Source organism: Haemaphysalis longicornis, unplaced genomic scaffold (genome assembly GCF_048455015.1).
Source record: "Haemaphysalis longicornis isolate Haplotype H1 unplaced genomic scaffold, Haemaphysalis longicornis Haplotype H1 scaffold_1, whole genome shotgun sequence".
NCBI lineage: Eukaryota > Metazoa > Arthropoda > Arachnida > Ixodida > Ixodidae > Haemaphysalis > Haemaphysalis longicornis.
Genome location: NW_027526203.1, coordinates 338,325,371 through 338,345,661, shown reverse-complemented (window position 1 = coordinate 338,345,661; position 20,291 = coordinate 338,325,371). Strand labels below are relative to the sequence as shown.

Here is a 20,291-nt window from a genome sequence, read left to right as displayed (position 1 = left end):
AAAGGAAGCTCACACCAATGCATGGCATCTCACTTCTAGTACGCCATTGTGCTAAAGCCTGTGGCCTCCAGTGTTCACGTAAACAATCACAGCTCCTTGTCGTCCGCCCTCACGCCAAACCAAGGAATACAATCAAATACTCTTTGATGGCTCGGCAATCACTCCAAACCCCAGCATCAAGATCCTGGGTCTACATCTCGAGGCTAACACCAAGAGTGACGTCTCCTTGCAGCGCCTCAAAAACAGCATTAACCAAATCAGACACATGATCAGGCGAGTTGCCACCAAGAAGCGAGGCCTAAAGGAATCCGGTACCTTTCGATTAATTGAAGCTTTTGTCCTCTCGAGAGTCACTTACGTCAACCCCCTGTCTTCTTCTCGACCACGAAGACATAGAGATGCTTTATATAATGATTAGAAAGGCGGTCGAGCAGGCCATTGGTCTTCTAATGAGTGCGTCCACATAGAAGCTGCTTAGCACGGGGCTCCACAACACGGTGGAAGAGCTGATGGAAGGCCATCTTTCTAACCAGAAGGTCCGACTCAGAACTGCGATGGGTAACCGCATGCTTCACCAGATTTGCTGGGCAGCCCAGAATGCACTCCGCTTGGCGTACACCCAGACTCTTGGCGACTAAAACTAAAGATGCTCCCTTTGCTTAGAAATATGAACCCCTCACATGACGAGGGTCACCGAAAAGCACGGGCTTAAGCGCTAACCACCACCCTCGGTGGGGATCATGCAGTTATCTACACAGACGCCTCCGAACATCGAGGGCAGCAATGCGCCATCATCGTGGCTACCTCCAGAACCAACCTCCTTGCGTGTACCTCGCCTAGGACCCAAGAAATGACGGCAGCAGAAGAGGCAGCCATCATATTGGCTCTCGCTCAACCAAGAGTTGGGAGGGTAGTCATCGATTCCCAGCAAGCCTACTGGAATTACCAGTAGGGTTGGGTGTCCTGACCTGCACTGCGCGTGCTAAAAACCGCTCCCTAAACGGTTCCTTCAACTCATCTAGACACCCCTTCACGCTTCAATGAATGGCAACAAATACGCCCACCCAACAAGCCTGCGCTTTTGCTTCCCGTGCTATGGAGCTGCACGAGGACAGTCACCCGCCTGTCACGTTCAGGGAGATACCCAGCATTATCGCCTTCTGAGACAGACTGTACCTTCGCCTTATCCTGACCTTTCCATAGAACAGCAAACTACCCTAAGGCTCATACAATCCGGGCTCCTTCCCACAGCCTACGCGTCTTCACTTAATGTATCCGAATCGCTACGACGCTGAATGTAAATTTTGCTCAGAAGTAGGAACCCTCCGCCCCGTAATCAGGGTGTTCGACTTTAGCCCTGAGCACCCTCCTCTCTTTCCGTCAACTACCCAACAACAGCAATGCGAGATGCTGCTGTCCACCGTTCATGCTTCATGCATTGATTTAACCTTAAGAAGAATATCTCTTTGAAGTAATAAATGGTGTGGTTAAGTGCATTTCACTTCTCTCTGGTTTTGCTATTTGTAGAGCGATGTGAGTGAATTTAAGTGACGTCGCATGGGTAATCGTTATGGGTGCCGTTTACAGCTTTGCTTTCCAACCACATTCACGGGGTGGATTGGCGCGATTTTTTTCTTGTTTCAGGCTTTATAGAATAACTACCACCTTATCAGCCGGACAAACTATGAAAAGTGTGTTTATTTGAGCCCGTATACGCAGTGCCAGCCAAAACAGAAGCCTGACAAATTCACTTCAGTGTCCCTTTAAGGGCTGTCCTTCTCTGCACAAAACTCTACCTTGCCGTAATGTAAGGTCCCGCGTCAACGGGAACCACTCAGACACACAGCTTCCTGTACGCTATGTAAGAAAAGGCGGTAAAACCTCGGTGAGGAAAAGCCAAGCACACACTCACTTTCGCGGCCATGAATTATACGGAGTTAGTCCCAACGCTGCTACCGCTTTCGGTACGGTGGCATAGCCGGAGTCGTGGTCGGATTGCCCAGGCGAACGGTACAAAGCCGGGATGGATGGAGGAGACGGGGCTCAAACAGAACGGAGATGTATATTTCAACGGTGAAGTGAAGAAAAAGCTGTACAAAATGTCAGTACGGTTTCTTATTCTGTCAGAATTTTCCAAACTACCTGGGTTTCCGGCATCTTTTCCAGTGTGACCCGCAGCACACGTGAACTAGTTCGTAAGGTACCAAAGCGTCCATGAGCGTATTGTGTGACCGATTGACTCTGTCTCCGATGCTCATGGAGAGCTCAGACGAAACGACTTCGGCGATTTTGACGCGCTCTATTCGTCAAACATAGCGCAGTTCTTCCGGTGATGGGGTTGCGTTGCAGGCCAAAACGTCTCTATCTGTCAGTGCCGAAATGGAGGAAGGCCATGGCGACATTTCGTGGGAATCACCAGACGAGCGTTAAGATTACAGTCATGGCCACACCGCTTTGAACAATTGATGGCTGTTTCTTTATTTAGTTTTCTTGTTTATAAGAACACGTGTAATCATGCTCCATTTTCTGACAAATTCCCCCTAGAAAGAGGAATTAACCATGTATGTTCCCCGATAAAGGTGGCCTGCTGACCCAGATTTGAGGACGAAATCGTCGTCATGCCATTGTTGCCTTCTTGGAGGCGCTGACAGACATCAGCCACAATGATCCTCGTCATTGTCGACGTGTCGGCAATCAGCAGCGTTGTATAGCTTTCATGTGGAATGCTTGGATCCGTATGGACCACTCTGGGGCCGCTGGCTTACTGGTGTGCCGTTTGTCGTCTATTTTTCTCCTCGTGTGCACTGCGGAGATTTTCCGCACTTGGTCTGCTTGGACAGGACCATAATCACTCCTGCAGAGTGAAAGTCTACTCCTTCAGAGTGAAAGGAGTATCCTGGATAGCCAAACGCACCAATACCTCCTTTCATACATTCACTTTAAAAAGCTAAAAATGCAAAAAACTCATATATTGTTCCATAAAGCAACGTGCGCTCCTTTGACGTCAGCTGCTCCATGGCGGCAGACACCAGTGTTCCTCTGTCGAGGTGATAAGCGTCCCTCATTAAAGCAGCGCTTTATAGCACTAAAGTTGAGAACAAAATCAACTGTACATGAATGAATGAGGAGAGGGAGCCAGGTTACTGCCGCTCCGTTTCGGCTATAAAGATATCGAGCGGACGACACGCAGCTGGTGCTGCCCTACATTATACACGAAATCGTACGATGTAGAGGCGAAATAAGCAGTTGGTGTTCGTCGGGATAACCAAATCAGTACTACTCGCCCCTGCACGTATTTTTCCCCTCCATCTTTTCCCTTACTTTCTTGCGTGTATAAAGACAGCAGCGCCTAAATGGTCGCCGCTCATCGAAGCTATTCACGAACGTTCTCTTGGGAACTGTTTCCCTTGGGTAAAGCCGGGGACGCAATGGGCGTGGCATGGGCTGAATACACCGTGTTCGCGGTGCTCATGGCGGGAAACTTCGGTCTGGGCCTGTACTTCTCGTGCCACCGGCGCGGCACCAAGTCGACGGCCGACGAGGTGTTCCTGGGAAGCCGGTCGCTGCACGCGATACCACTTGCCGTGTCGGCGCTTGCCTCCATCATGTCGTCCATCGGCATCGTAGGCATCTCGGCTCACGTGTACGCCTACGGGACGCACATGTTTTGGAACCAGGTGCTCGCGCCATTTAACGCACTCATCATAGCACACATCGTGGTTCCCGTCCTCTACCGGCTCAGGGTCACCTCCATCTTTGAAGTAAGTCACGCTCAGCGGTCTTTAGGCTAATACACTGCTACGCTTTATGCCGAGCTCTTGAAAAAAATTGACCGCGTATCTGCTCCTTTCGTTGCAAATGTCGACAAGAGACGATAGTCTTTATCGACTTTTGCCAAGTAAATGCCTTCCTTCGCTTTCCCGCTCACCTCTCATGTTGTTCCTCTTGCGTCGCGCTCCTCCCAAGGTAAAGACGTTAAAGGTTTGCTTAAATCATTTTAAATTTACCGCGTTCCACTGCTCCAGGCCGGGTGTCTCGATGCCAACGCTGCCGTTCGGCGGAGACGCGCGTGAATCGAGGCGCCCTACTTCAACGTTTATAGAACCGCGTTTCCCTACTCCACCTGCGTTGCAAGCAGAACGTGGAACCTATCTAGTGGAACCTTTCGTAACTGTTGCCGGTTGATTTCTTAAAATGGCGCCAGAAGCTATCTATAGTGGTGCGGGCGACAGCAGGCGACGGCAGGGGGAATTTTTTTTCTGCTGATGATGAAGTATTTAATTTAGCAAAAATCAAGCATGTATGATTTCTTATAAAGAAACACTACAAATATCTCTTCTGCATTAATTTGTTGCCTTATATTTACGTAATGTCTTGTTCTTCTTCAACAATGTTGACTGTGTTAATTTGTTGCCTTATATTTGCGTAATGGCTTGTTCTTCTTCAACAATGTTGACAAGTATGAACACTACACCGGACTTGGACGAGTAGATTTAGCTGTGACTATATAAGTCTATTGCGCAGACCTTGTTTTACTTTGGCGGGGTGGCTGAATCGAGTCACGGACAGACAGACAGACCAAAATTTCTGGGTTTAAGTAGCCCAATAAGACTATCCTCTCTAAAAATCTGTAATCATGCACGTATGTTGGCACATTGCACAAGCGAGTACGGAATACCGTCAGAAATCAGTTGTGCAGGGGTAGCCGGAGGGAACGCCATCGTACCAGGAGCGAAGATGTGGGCTTATTAGCGGGGTTTATGGAGTGCAGGAGAGAGGCCATAGAAAACTTGGGGGTGTATATAGGTTCAATGAGCTCTCTCCACATTCCTTGTCATTAGCAGTGTTGGACGGGGATTACCTATTTCAGCCATACCCTCTTTAAGGCGACGTTAAAATACATATACCAAAGGAGAGGACGCGCTGTAGTGAGCCGGAGCTTCCAGGTGTTCTTTTTGGTACGATTGGGGGGAGGGGGATCTACTGGAGCTCCAGAGACGTTCCTTAGGGTCACACGGCCAGTGCGAGAAAAGAGTATAAGTTACGAGTATAAGTTAAGAGTATACACTACTATAAGTTCTCGCCAGAAAGAGCGCTCATCGATACATCACACATGCACATCAAAGTGGCCCATCTCATTCTTCCACCGTTGCTTGAGATTTTACCGCGCATGGCAGGAAGAATCTGTGTTCTAGGCACTGTGACACAACTGTATGTGCCAAAATTTTGGTTTTCTTTCTTCACAGCGGTCTTTCTTAGTACGAAAGCACTGCAAGCCTACCTCGGCCGATTTCAGGTCAACTCATTCCGTCGGTCACGCCGAATCCTTGAAGCCTCATTCCCAAAGCCTCATTCCCAAAGCCTCATTCTCAAAGCCTCATTTTGAAGCCTCCCGTACTTTATGGGTTATTATCAGCTTCCACCAAGGTTGATGCGCAGAAAAGGCATGGGGCGACACGGTCACGGTGACCTATGGTTCATTTCATAAGCTGCGTGCAGCGCACGGGATGCTACATCGTCCTTAGCAGCGCCAATTAGCAGGTTTAACTCACCGTAACAGCCGGAGAAAAGCGACGATGGGCGTCGACGCCTTAGAAGGACCTTTCCGGGGCCCCCTGGGCAGGTGGATCCGCAATGCCCCAGCACCCATTGCGGATATTCTTCAGCGGGCCACTGTAGAAATTCACGGTAAGACGTGCTCGGTGGGCGGATTGCTGAGAACGATGTATCATCCACTGGGCTGCAAGCTGCTTGTTAAATTAACTATGGAAAAGGCAGTGGAACGACTCCGCCCTCCGCGTGACTATCAGGGCATCGACAGTAGCGGCGGCGCTGCCATCCAGGAAGGTAGGTGTGAGCACCAAACGAGCTCGCTTTACCGCATATCCGTCTGTTTCTGCTGCACCCATACTTGTTTTGAGTGGAATTCGAAAAAAATATTCGTGTCATTTTTTCGATTGCGTTTTCGGGCAAATACCATAAATACATTCTAACGACTGCATTAAGGTACGTCCTCACTTGCGGGGCCGCGTGCGCACAGCGCCGAGCGCACAAAAACCCCTTGTGGCCTGAATGTCCAATGAGACGAAAGATCCACCGAAACGAAAGGTCCAATCGAGCCTGAATGTCCAACGAGACGAAAGATACACCAAGTCTGAAGGTCCAATCGGGCCTGAATGTCCAACGAGAGAAAGATTCACCAAGTCTGAAGGCCCCACAGTTTTATTCAAGGCACGCATTTGTTGTGAAGATTAAGCCGATGGCGATAGGTTAAAGTGTTTTGTGCCAACATTACACTACCTTAATAAAATGAGCGTTGTGACAGTGCAGGTAGTCAATATAAAGCGTTGCACATGAACGTGCCGTACCTGATGGCTTTCGTAAACCTCCTAAAACTAGTTCCACCACAAAACAAACAAGAAAGTGTGATTGTGAGTATGGAAATCTATAAGACTAAACTGTTTATTCGCGGCACAGAATACGATCGTATGATTAATGGCTTGTGAGGACTGGCCCGGAAATCCCAAAATTTCGCCAAATATTGTTAAGCTAGAAAAACAAACTTCTGCTCAATTGATTCTTTTAGCAACGTATGGGATATGTCTTCTCAAGTTAGCTGGAGCACTCCTTAATGGTTGGATAGAATTAACGTGCACACAAAATCATCTCATCCGCTATGAGAATAAATACTTGCATTCGAGCAGCATCCGCGGCTAGCGCTCTCTCTTGTTCACTCCTTCGTTTCAAGAATAGTTGACCATCCCTGGGGAGTATCGGAACTGACCAAACGTGTGGCGGACTAACCGTTCGTCCGCTCACATTTAGTCCCTAAAGGGACAAAGTCAATGATTGGAGCAAAGCCAAGTAGTCCCCCAGAAGACGAACCTTTAGTCCTTTCTGGATAAGCATGCACGCAGTCTTTTTAGGCCGATTATGCGGAAATAACTTTTTCAGGAGATTGAAATTTTCAGTGCTTGCATGCTTGCTTGCAAATTTTCAGGCCTTTGAGCCTACCTGGACTTACCATCCGACACGACGGACCAGGCTCCCATGCAGTACTAAAACTTCAGCGTACCATGACTCAGCTAACCAAATTCATTCACCACATCGGGCACAAACAGGCAGGAGTGAAGGAACCAGACGTCATCCGACTTAAGCTTTTTTCAAAGGCACGTATGTACAGCACACCTTACCTGTCTCTCAAGAGAGCCGAACGGCGAACATTCTGTGCTTGTGACATGACGCCATGATATCATTCACTGCAGCTGAATAAAATATGCCTTTTCGTATGCTGCGAATGATCTCATGATGTCATGTCACAAGCATAGACACGCACGCACACAATAATAATAGAAGTAAAACGAGAACAAAGCAACAAACGTAAACAAAGAATCGTAAGACTTATTTCGGAAAGGGGGGTAACCTGAACAGCACACGACCGCTGATCTGAAACCAGATGACTGGTATCGACAACAATGAGCCGCAGGAATACAGTATTATGATTTTTACTAGCTGCTAGTGATTATTAATGGCCATCCTACGGTATCTACAAAAGAGGTTTTCTGATCGTCTGCTACCTCATTCGGCTCCTTCCTACCGTGAATCATCATCGCGCGTTTCGTTTTGCATATCTCAGGTGGCACCACCGATCCAAGATCAGCTTGCCCGTCCATAATGGCAGCCAATTTGCCATAGTCGAAAATCGTTAATATGTATTTGCAGAATAAACAGGTATCTCCTGTCGTTGTTCCCAGTGCCAAAGAAAATAGACCACAAAATGCGACCTCCGTGTGAAGTTTCAGCGCGAACGGAGCAGCGATACGCTCAGGAAGTTTTTTTTTAATGTTCCATTTATCAATGTAACACCCTGTATGTCCTGGTGCTGAGTCTATGCTGCTGAGGGCATCGCCAATTTTCTAGTGTTGCGGAGGACAGGTGAGGAAAGGGAATCAATGAAAAGAAGACGGTTTTTGAAAAGTCTCCAGATTTGAAAAGTGAATACTATGATCATTCAAAGGCTTGAAACTTGTATTTGGGCTTGCACTTGTGACAGCGTGAAGCACAATAATTTCGTTTTTATAAGTGGGCGCGAAGTTTAAACAAAATATCAGAAGGGAAGATATTCAAGTAGGATGTTTTATCTAAATAATTGATTAATGTGTGAAATCTTGGCTGACAAATGACACATCAAATTGGCGCCTTGATGAGACCGAACTGAGAATATACAACCGTCATCCGCATCGACCTCTTTTTACGGGCTACGAGCAGTTGACGGACACTCACGCGCGTACGCGGTGAGTGTCAGGCGACTGTCGTAGCACCCTTCTTTTTTTAAAGACGATAGTCTTTCTTGGGCTCCTTAAACGCAGAAATTTTGGTCTGTCTGTATGTCTGTCTGTCTGTCCGTCTGTCTGTCTGTGACTCGATTCAGCCACCCGGCCAAAGTAAAACAATGCCTGCGCAATAGTCTTATATATTAACAGCTAAATCTACCCGTCAAAGTCCGGTGTAATGTTCATACTTGTCAACATTGTTGAAGAAGAACAAGACACTACGCAAATAGAAGACAACAAATTAGTACAGAAGTGATATTTGCAGTGTTACTTTATAAAAAATCATACATGCTTGACTTTTGCGAAATTAAATGCTTCATCAACTGCAGAAAAAAAAATTCACCCCGCCGTCGCCTGCTGTCGCCCGCGCCACTATAGATAGCTTCTGGCGCTATTTTAAGAAATCAACCGGCAACAGTTACGAAAGGTTCCACTAGATAGGTTCCACGTTCTGCTTGCAACGCACGTGGATTAGGGAAACGCGGTTCTATAAACGTTGAAGTAGGGCGCCTCGATTCACGCGCGTCTTCGCCGTACGGCAGCTTTGGCATCGAGACACCGAGATTTGGAGCAGTGGAACGCGGGAAATTGAAAAGGATTTAAGCAAACCTTTCGCATCTTTACCTTGGGAGGAGCGCGACGCAAGAGGAACAACATGAGAGGTGAGCGGTAAAGCGAACGGAGGCATTTACTTGGCAAAAGTCGATAAAGACTATCGTCTTTTGACGACATTTGCAACGAAAGGAGCAGATACGCGGCATTTTTTTATGGAAGACCACGTGACTGTTTTCTTGTTTGTTTAGCGCTCACGTGCCTGCCATGCGCATGAAGCTCGGTAACATTATTTTTTCGCTGATATTAGTGCACACCAAAAAAATGAAAGAACCCTTATAGTTTTCCCGAAGGATAAAACAGGTCCGAATGAAAAAGCTGAAGTCCTATTTCGGCACTCTCAGCAGGGTCATTCTATGCCAAACGTCCCAGCCGTAAAATCGACCATCACGAATTTACTCAGTAAAAATTGTGGGTCATCCTCGCATGACCCACAATGCTCCCTGAAAGCGTTTTTCTCCAAAAAAGAATTTGTTCTGTTTCTAGCGGCCCTTTTATCTCCAGGGTTTCAAGCAAACTTACGTCTGTGAAAATATTCATGAAAAAGTAAATTCTCTTACAATATCCACCATTTTTTTATAAACATCATGTCGATGCCCTGGGCTGCTGTATGCCGAATTTTTAAAATATTTTTCCTTTTCTTTGCTGTGATTACGTCATTCAGAAAATACACGATGTCGAGCATTTTCAAACATTTTTAGCAAACACAAGCACATTCTCTCAGCCAATGAAGCATTTGTACCTGTATTTCAGCATTGTGGAAAATTGATAAAAACTATATTTACACTGAAAAAAGATTAAATGTGCGAGAAAACGTTTGTCAAACTTGGGAAAATCTCCCTTATGGCCCATATTCACCTTGAAATTGCGCATTGTTGTGCTCGTAGTAAAAATATCAAATGCGAGCCATTCACTAGTACCAATGATCGCAGTTTATTTCAGAAAGTTTAATCAGAACAGGTTTTGTTTTAGCAGAGAAAAAAAATTTTCAATTTGTTCAGCGACACTCCCTCACCCCGTTTTCCACAGAGCGTCTTCTCTGCACGGCATGCACCTGCCTGCATGAAAGATCCGCGAGCCAGCGGGTTTGAGCTACAAGAATACCTTTCGCCGCAATGGTAGTTCGTAGCGTCAGTACAGGAAAAAGGAATAATTCGCGTGTGAGTGGGAAAAGTACAACATGCAGCTAACGGTGGTGCGCCCATTCTATGAGCGCGGGTAACTCAACGGCTAGCTGGACGTGGACGGGCATTTAAAGAAGCAGGGTATGTTATACGCGGTATCTTTTAAGTAGGCCGAAAATTACGAAATAAACAGCGGTTGAGTCATCGAGTTAAGCGGATTTATTTGTATGCGTTAGCGGGAATTGCATAACCCGATGCTTTAAATGCACATCTGATGTGCAGCCGCTGAGTTACCCGTACTCATGGAATGGGCGCACCACCGCTATCTCCACGTTGTACTTTTCCCACTAACACGCGAATTATTCCTTTTTCCTGTACTGACGCTATGAACTACCATTCTGGCGAAAGGTATTCTTGTAGCGCAGACCCGCTGGCTCGCGGCTCTTTCATGCAGGCAGGTGCATGCCGTGCAGGGAAGACGCTCTGTGGAACAACGGGGTGAGGTAGTGTCGCTGAACAAATTGAAAGTTTTTTTCTCTGCTAAAACAAAACCTGTTCTGATTAAACTTTCTGAAATAAACTGCGATCATTGGTACTAGTGAATGGCTTGCATTTGATATTTTTACTACGAGCACAACAATGCGCAATTTCAAGGTGAACATGGGCCATAAGGGAGATTTTCCCAAGTTTGACAAACGTTTTCTCGCACATTTAATCTTTTTTCAGTGTAAATATAGTTTTTATCAATTTTCCACAATGCTGAGATACAGGTACAAATGCTTCATTGGCTGAGAGAATGTGCTTGTGTTTGCTAAAAATGTTTGAAAATGCTCCACATCGTGTATTTTCTGAATGACGTAATCACAGCAAAGAAAAAGAAAAATATTTTAAAAATTCGGCATACAGCAGCCCAGGGCCTCAACATGATGTTCACAAAAAATGGTGGCCATTGTAAGAGAATTTACTTTTTCATGAATTTTTTCACACACGTAAGTTTGCTTGAAACCCTGGAGATAAAAGGGCCGCTAGAAACACAACAAATTTTTTTTGGACAAAGACGATTTCAGGGAGCATTGTGGGCCATGCGGGGATGACCCACAATTTTTACTGAGCAAATCCGTGATGGTCGATTTTACGGCTGGGACATTTGGCATGGAATGACCCAGCAACATACTCGCGATCAAGCTTGCTTTCGTGAATAGCGTTGCGGCAGACTCAAATTTTACGACGTAAATCAGAGGTGCCAGGCGTACATTTCACTTCAAATTATCGTGTAAAAGTTATTGCTTGTGAACATTCAGAAGGTCCCACAACTATATTGCGGTAGAGGTCATTGAATGTAACTTTAGAGTGCTCCGGAGATTTATTTCATAGTAAAAATGTCCAACGAGACGAAAGATCCACCGAGTCTGAAGTTCCAATCGAGCCTGAATGTCCAACGAGATGAAAGGACCACCGAGACGGAATATCCACTGTTGGAGCTTTCGTCTCGTTGCATCTTTCGTCTCGTTGGACCTTTAGACGCTGAATCCACAAAAACGCGCGCCGCGAAACGCCCTTTTGCGGCAAGATTCCTCTGCCGCGCAAGGATAGGTCTTGACCCATTTTTGCGTATTCAGCGCCTAAACGTCTAACTAGACGAAAGGTACAACAAGACGAAAGGTCCAACAGCGGATATTCCGTCTTGTTGGATCTTTCGTCTCGTTGGACATTCAGGCTCGATTGGACCATCAGACTCGGTGGATCTTTCGTGTTGTTGGACATTCAGGCTCGATTGGACCTTTCGTCTCGTTGTACATTTAGGCTGTTCTATTAAATGAATGTCCGAAGCACTGTAAAGTTACCTTGAATTCTCTCTACGTACCGCAATAAGGTTGTGGGACCTTCTGCATTTTCACATGCAATAACTTTTACATGATAATTTGAAGTGAAATGTACGCCTGGCCCCTCTGATTTCCGTCGTAAAATTTTAGTCTGCTTGCAACGCTATTGAAGAAAGCAAGCTTGGTCGCGAGTACGTAGGTGAGAGTGCCTAAATAGGACAGTTTTTTCATTCGGACCTGTTTCATCATTCGTGCAAACTGCAAGGGTATTTCTCGCTTTTTTTTTTTGGTGTGCGATAATATCAGCGAAAAAATAATGTTCCCGAGCTTCAGGCGCATGGAAGGCAAGTGAGCGCTAAGCAAACAAGCAAACAGTCACGTGCTGTTCCATCAAAAAAAGGAGGGTGCTACGACAGTCGCCTGAGTCCTCATTCGCACAGCCGTCACCTTCACCGTCATGGCACCGTCAGGTCAAAAACCCGCGACAGAGACGTTAACGAATTAGCGTTCGTTCTGGAGCTCTCCGTCCGAGTACAGGGTCGTCTGCCTAAGTGATCAGTTTAGCCTTGAATTGAGCGTGCTTAATCTGAAAAGTAAAGAAAATGGCTTAGACTTTTACGTGTACTCTCTACTCGCGCAATTTATCTTTAAAAATTTGTTTTCTGATTGGCTGGTTTACCACGGGCGGGGTACCGTCGCGTTGACGGAACGGAAACCTAGAGCTCTGCTTCCCGTTACCGTCGCATCGTTTTCGGCGAAAAATCTCCCGAGAAACCGTCGCCCATGACGGAAGACGGTGACGTAACGGTGAACTGACGGGGTGAAAAACGGCTGTGTGAATAATGAGGGCTGACACTCACTGAGTACACGCGCGAGTGTTTCTCGACTGCTCGCCGCCCGTAAGCAGCGGTCGATGCGGATTAGGGTTGTATATCCTCAGTTCGGTCTCATCAAGGCGTCAGTTTGATGTGTCCTTTTTCATCCAGCATTTCACATATTAATCAGTTATTAAGATAAAACATCCAACTTGAATATCTTCCCTTCTGGTATTTCGTTTAAATTTCGCGTCCACTTATACAAACGATGTTATTGTGCTTCACGCTGTCACAAGAGCAAGCCCAAATACCAACTTCGGGTGTTGGAACGATCATAGTATTCGCTTTTCAGATCTCAAAACTTTTCAAAAACCGTCTTCGTTTCATCGATTCCCTTTCCTCATCCGTCCGCAACACTAGAAATTTGGCTAGTCTTCTGTCCGATGCTCTCAGCAGCATACACTCAGCACTAGGGCATACAGGGTGTTACATCGATTAATGGAACGCTTTAAAAAAATTCCTGAGCGTATCGCTGCTCCGCTCGCGCTCAAACTTCGCACGAAGGTCGCATTTTGTAGTCTATTTAGTTAATCACTGGGAACAACGACACCTTGTATCACCTTGTATCCAATGAGCTACGTGTGCTATAGTCTTAGAAGGAGGGTTCCTTCGTATAGTTATGCCGGTAGTTCGTTTTGGTGAGAAGGCCTTAGCCGCGGTCGAGAAAAACTTTACGAAAACTGACGTTGACTTGCTTGCAAGACCCGCCGCGGTGGCTCAGTGGCTAAGGCGTTGCACTGCTGAGCACGAGCTCGCGGGTTCAATTCCCGGCCGGGGCGGCCTCTTTTCTGATGGAGGCGAACAGTAAAAACTGCCGTGTGTAAGAGATTTCGGCACACGTTAAATATCCCCAGGTGGTAAAAATTAGTCCGGAGCCCTTCTCTACGGCGCGCCTCATCGCCTGCGTTGCGTTGGCGCGTTAAACCCTACAATCAATCAATAAATCGACTTGCTTGCAAGGAAAAAGGAAGCTGCTCTCTGTTGACTGATATGAATTTGAACAAATTAGCTCAGGCAGTCAAGAGGGCCAACAAGCTTCCACTTGATGTTTTTTTCACCGCTAAAACGCACAAGCCTAGCATTCCTTTTCGTGTCATTATTACAGAGTGAGACACGTGGCGATACTGCATTTCTGGTTTTCTTCAGAAGTTTTTATCGGCCTTGCACGTGGAAGATCTTTTTCTTGTCCCCAATTCACTCGCTGTAGCAGAATATCTTAATACGCATACCCTTTCAGATACCACTGCCATTAGCATGGATGTAGAAGATTTGTTTTACTCGCTTCCTCATGTTCACCTTTTGCCAGCTGTTAAAGAGTGAATTACTTTAGGGAATGATTGAATGGCTTTCAAGAATGCGAGCGGCATGACCGTCCCGTCCTTCATGGAGCTATTGTGTTTTTTTTTTAATTCTTTGGTAATATATCACGACGGTGAGGTACTTGCGCAGAAGTCCGGTGTGTGTATTGGTGTACGAGTGGCCCAAATTCTAAACAATATCTTTCTTGCAAGAGTTGACCGCTTCCTTGAAAAGGATTTAAGGGGTATGGTGAAGAAAGTTTTCCGTTATGTGGACGATTACTTGGTTACTTTAGACACAGTTTCCAGCCTCAGGTCTACGGTAGACATTTTAAAGGTTTTTAAAGAAAGGGGTCTTGGCCTTAACTTTATGGTCGAAACACTGGAAGATGGTTGCATTCAGTATTTAGACTTGTCTGTTCTGTTTAACACAGGCCACACTTGTTGGATGTACGCCCCACGATCTGTTAAGCCACTGCTGTATTATTGAAGACGATAGTCTTTCTTGGGCTCCTTAAACCCAGAAATTTTGGTCTGTCTGTATGTCTGTCTGTCTGTCCGTCTGTCTGTCTGTCACTCGATTCAGCCACCCGGCCAAAGTAAAACAATGCCTGCGCAATAGTCTTATATAGTCACAGCTAAATCTACCCGTCTAAGTCCAGTGTAATGTTCATACTTGTCAACATTGTTGAAGAAGAACAAGACACTACGCAAATATAAGACAACAAATTAGTACAGAAGTGATATTTGCAGTGTTACTTTATAAAAAATCATACATGCTTGACTTTTGTGAAATTAAATACTTCATCAACTGCAGAAAAAAAAAATTCACCCCGCCGTCGCCTGCTGTCGCCCGCGCCACTATAGCTTCTGGCGCCATTTTAAGAAATCAACCGGCAACAGTTACGAAAGGTTCCACTAGATAGGTTCCACGTTCTGCTTGCAACGCACGTGGAGTAGGGAAACGCGGTTCTATAAACGTTGAAGTAGGGCGCCTCGATTCACGCGCGTCTTCGCCGTACGGCAGCGTTGGCATCGAGACACCCGATTTGGAGCAGTGGAACGCGGGAAATTTAAAAGGATTTAAGCAAACCTTTGGCGTCTTTACCTTGGGAGGAGCGCGACGCAAGAGGAACATGAGAGGTGAGCGGTGAAGCGAAAGGAGGCATTTAGTTGGCAAAAGTCGATAAAGACTATCGTGTTTTGACGACATTTGCAACGAAAGGAGCAGATACGCGGCATTTTTTCGTCTGGTCGTTCAAATCTAGTGAAGAATGCCGTGGCTTTATCAAGTTTGGTGTTCTGCTGACACAAAGTCATGTGTTCATTAAATGGGAAGTAGCTTCGAAGACCAAGTGGTAAATTTAAGGCTGCCGGATTCCCGGAATTAAGCCCTGTTAACTTGGACATGTGAAAAACTCGTCAAAATGTTTAGGTCTGGAAATAAGAATGTCAATGTAGAAGTTGACGCCAATAGACAAAGAAATATTGCTGTCATTCCCTACCTTCATGGCATTACGCATAGGCTTAAGAAAGTAGAGTTGCGGTATGGTGTGCAGGTCGCTATAACAGCCCTTTCCTGCCCAACAAAAATATTTTTGAAAAAATGGCCAGAAGTAATTACACTTTGTGTATTTACCCATTCCTAATGATGCTTCGACAAGTGCAGATGGAAATCTCAGAGTATTTCACACAGAAAACAAACCCACACATATGTGTGGGCTGAGCTTCTATTAGTATGATCTGCGCATAGTAAGAATACCTTACAAACAGCATCAGGCGCAGAAAAACTGCATTTTTGCGTATTATTTATAAGTTTTATATTGTTTTCAGGAGCACTTACATTATAAATAGGATTTTGTGAAAATAAATAACAATGAAGTCTTAATTAATATAATTAATAATTATAATTAATAGTATTATCACAAGTAATTACGGAACTATCTCAAGGTTAAGGCGCAAGAAAACGATACCAATGAGCCAGCGCAAAACCGCGAATAAATGACACACCAAGAAAACACGAAAAAAATATTTATCGCTAGCGCTGCAGTGCACGAGCCCGCCAGCCTATACCGCCCGGCAAAATTTTTGTACCGACGAAAGCCGAGCCCACAGATATGTGTGGGTGCATTTTTCAAGCGTGATGACGGAACGCACACGAAGAGAACGGGTGTATTTTTTAGCTGATCGTGTTTTTCCAAGTCCTGCAAGTCGTGTCTTACGCTTGTTATTTAGGAAATACGAGAATAACAAGAAGAAATATCAGTTTTCATCTTGAAGGCGGCTAGCGTGATTGCGCCTGCTGGGATGCCGTTTTTAATGCGAGATTTCTCTACCCTGGTAGCAAAATGAGTGAACCACCGAAACTGATAAAGGGCCTCCTCGATTATTAGTCCCGGATGGTCCGCGGACTGCCCGAGACGCGATACGGCGCTCGATTTTCCCATGTATTCCTATGGGATTTCCGGTAAGAACCAGTCCAGGACTGGTAAATCGAGGATGACCAATGTCTCGGAAGCGTTCGCAGCGCCTACCCACGGCTGTGAAACCGAAACCGAAACAGGAGCCACTAAGTAAACGAATTTGTTGACCCACACGTTTGTGTGGGCTGGGCCGTAAAGGGTTCTGTTTGCGCAAGAGCAGATAATAGGGCGAAGCGTAGGTTTGATAAAAGAAGTGGTAGGCTGTGGAGTTAAGCATGCGAACCGCTATGTTTCTTGCGCAACGAAAGTTGTTTATAGTATTCCCCTGTCATGTGGGCGAACGTATGTGGGCCAAACGGGCTGATGCATAAATATACGCTTACGTGAGCATCATTTATCGATGAAGGGTCCCGCAAGTTCTCATTTCTCATAGCACTGTACCAAATGTGGCTGCTCACCGAATTTACCCGCCGCGGTGGCTGAGTGGTAATGCGTTGCGCTGCTGAGCACAAGGTCGCGGGTTCGATTCCCGGCCGCGGGGCCGCTTTTCTGGTGGAGGCGAAAAGCAAAAACGCCAGTGTGTACGAGATTTCGGCGCACGTTAAAGATCCCCAGGTGGTCAAAATTAATCCGGAGCCCTCCACTACGGCGCGCCTCATCGCCAGCCTTGCGTCGGCGCGTTAAAGGGACACTGAAGGGATTTGTAAACATTGCGGGATTACTAGCGCAAATTGTAGTCCGGAGTCCATAGGCCATGTTTCGACCACTCTGAGCGCGTTTACGCGAATTTATTTAGTAGAAAAAGCAATTCGAAAATGCTGTCCTCCTCTCTGCACCCTCGCCCATTTCTTGTGGCGTTTTCGTGTGACGTCACGAGGAGACGAGCTGGCAATTGGCTGCGCTACTGCACGGTTCGCCGACCTTCCGATCGAGTCAGTTGGCACAGCGTTTAGACCGCCGGCCGCCGACGGGGCGTCGCAATTGGCTCGCTCAATTGAAACTAAGCCACCACACGTTTGTGAATGAAAGAATGTGCCTTTCTTTATTTTATTAGTTTGTACACTGTATCTAGCTCCAAGTCGAGTCAAGGTCGCCTCACACAAGCGCTGCACAAGGGCACATGCGACGCTTCGCTGACGTTACGCTAGTAGGAAAATCTAAGGCCACTTGAAGGCGGGAGAAGAGTCAACGAAGTCAATATTGGTACTAAGAAAATAAAATCAACTGAAACTTTTACTGTGCAGCGCAAAACTAGGGAGCAGGAAGCACTTTTTTGCGCTGGGTGAACAAGCACAGCGGTCAGCAGCACGACCGCACATCTGCGAACGCTTTTCCGTCCAAGAAATGCAATTGCTAGACGTGAGATATTGTGGAAGTTTGGGGGACGCTTACTGCACGGGTGCTATACGACGAATAGTCACCTAAAGTACCCCAAATGAGAAGGCTAAATAAAAGTGTAAACTGGTTATACAATATATACCTTATATATCCAGTCTCGGCTGTGCTGGCCTGTGGCCGAGTGGTCTAAGGTGCTAGGGTATTGTTTTGCAAGTCGGAGGTTCGAATCCAAGAGGGTGCGCCGTGTTTTGTTTTTCTTTTGCCAGTTGATTTTTTAGTTTTCGGCCGATGTTTTCTAAACTGAGTTCACCGTTTTTGGGCCATAACATTCACTGTTCCACGAGCGAGTTCGCAGATGCGCGCAGACTGCCACTGACGCTCTAGCGAGTTCTCGTTAGCGTGCTGCTGCTTGCGGGCACTGGGCACAGGCCTGAATCAGCACACCCTTGGTCTGGTGCGAACACGCTTTTTACGAGGCCTGGTGCGAACACGCTTTTTACGATACAGGCATGAGTGAGGCAAGCTCCGAATATGAGGGAAAAGCGCATGGCATTTGAGCGTCAGCGGTGACGCGGAGGGCGTCATCCACTGTTTAGGCCTCGGCTAGTGATTTCTACGATTCCAAGCCGTCCTGGGAGGCTTATCTCAGGCATTTTACAGCCGACAATATGGCAGAAGGGCGGTACGGCGATTACTGAGATATCGAGAAGGTCCATCCACCGATGCCGTCGGATGTCAAACATGTTGTTTTACAGAACCGAAACCGAAACTTGTTTCAATGCTAACCTCGGACATCGTCCAATCACGGTGACATCTTCTCGCGACGTCACAGCTTTAGTTGGTGCGGCCGCCACAGACCGCGCATGGTAGTTTTTCTTCTTTCCCGCTTTATAAAATAATTAACGACTTATCAACCGGATAAACGATGAAAAGTGTGGTAATTTGAGCCAGTCTACACAGTGCAAGCAAAACCGGGAGCTTGACAAATTCACTTCAGTGTCCCTTTAAACCCTACAATCAATCAATGCTCCCCGAATTTACAAGGCACTGACATTTTGTTTAAACACGGACGGCAGATCACACGTGAAATTGTAGAAGCCTTCCACATTGTGGAAAGGGACGACACGTGCTTTAGCCAAGCGAGTGTGTTGCTTCACTCAAAAGAGTTTGCTTATCTGCAGGGGTCCTGATTGGGCTTTTCTCGAGCATATCAGTTCGCTTTTGGTACATTTTGCTTCGGTAGCACATCTATGCGCAGTATTCTCGTTTTCCTTGCTTTTTCTTTTCATTTGTTTGTGTTGGGGTTCTTTATGCATATATATTTCCTTTGTACCTAATAAAATTAAGTTGTTAGACCAGCGGCTGTCCTGTGTGTTTCTTCTCTCCGTCTCCGTGCCTTCTACTGTGGTTCCGTTCAGCATAGTAGATACCTGTTTATTCTACAAATAAATGATATCGATTTCCGACTATGGCAAAATGGCGGCCATTATGGACGGGCAAGCTATTCTTGGATCGGCGGTGCCACCTGGGATATGCAAAACCAAACAAGCGATGACGATTCACGGTAGGAAGGAGCCTAATGAAGTAGCAGACGATCAGAAAACCTCTTTTGTCGATACCGTAGGATGGCCATTACTAATCACATAGCAGATAGTACAAATCATAATACTGCATTCCTGCGGCTCATTGTTGTCGATACCAATCACCTGGTTTCAGATCAGCGGTCGTGTGCTGTTCCAGGTTACCCCCTTTCCGAAATAAGCCTAACGATTCTTTGTTCACGTTTGTTGCTTTGTTCTTATTTTACTTCTATTATTATTCTGTGCATGCGTGTCTGTGCTTGTGACATGGCTTCATGAGATCATTAACATCATAAAAAGGCGTATCCTGTTCACGTGCAGTGAATGATGTCATGGAGTCATGTCACAAGCACAGAATGTTCGCCGTTCGGCTGGCTTGATAGACAGGTAGGGTGTGCCGTACATAACGTGCCTTATGAAAAAAGCTAAAGACGGATGACGTCTGGTTCCTTCACTCCGGCCCGTTTGTGCTTGATGCGGTGAATGAATTCGGTTAGCTGAGTCATGGTGCGTTGAAGTTGTAGTACTGCATGGGAGCCTGATCCGTCCTGTGGGATGGTGAATCCGAGTAGGCTCAAAGGCCAACTGCACTCCAAATTTCAACCTCCTGAAAACGTTATCTCCGCATAGTTGGCCTAAAAAGAATGCATGCATGCTGAGGCAAAAAGGACTAAAAGTTGGTCTTCTGGGGGACTACCTACTTGACTTTGCCCCAATCATTACACCCTTTAGGGACAAAATCTGAGTGAACGAACAGTTAGTGCGCCACCCGGTTGGTCAGTTCCGATACTCCCCGAAGGACGAACTGGTGAAAGGAAGTCGCAAAATAATAATAAAAGAGAAATGAACCTAGCACCAGCAAGGATCGGAACTCCGACTCCCGCA

At 46.3% G+C, this 20,291-nt stretch overlaps 1 protein-coding gene across 1 annotated transcript in view; it reads left to right on the top strand.

Moving 5' to 3' along the window:
* The first annotated feature begins 3,365 nt into the window (after positions 1–3,365).
* The window catches only part of LOC144170557 (sodium-coupled monocarboxylate transporter 1-like), a 91,883-nt gene continuing 74,957 nt past the window's right edge, over positions 3,366–20,291 (top strand). Inside the window, exon 1 of the mRNA XM_077700426.1 lies at positions 3,366–3,761. Within this exon, the coding sequence (XP_077556552.1) occupies positions 3,429–3,761 (333 nt within the window). The 5' untranslated portion in view covers positions 3,366–3,428. The remainder of the gene's footprint in view (positions 3,762–20,291) is intronic.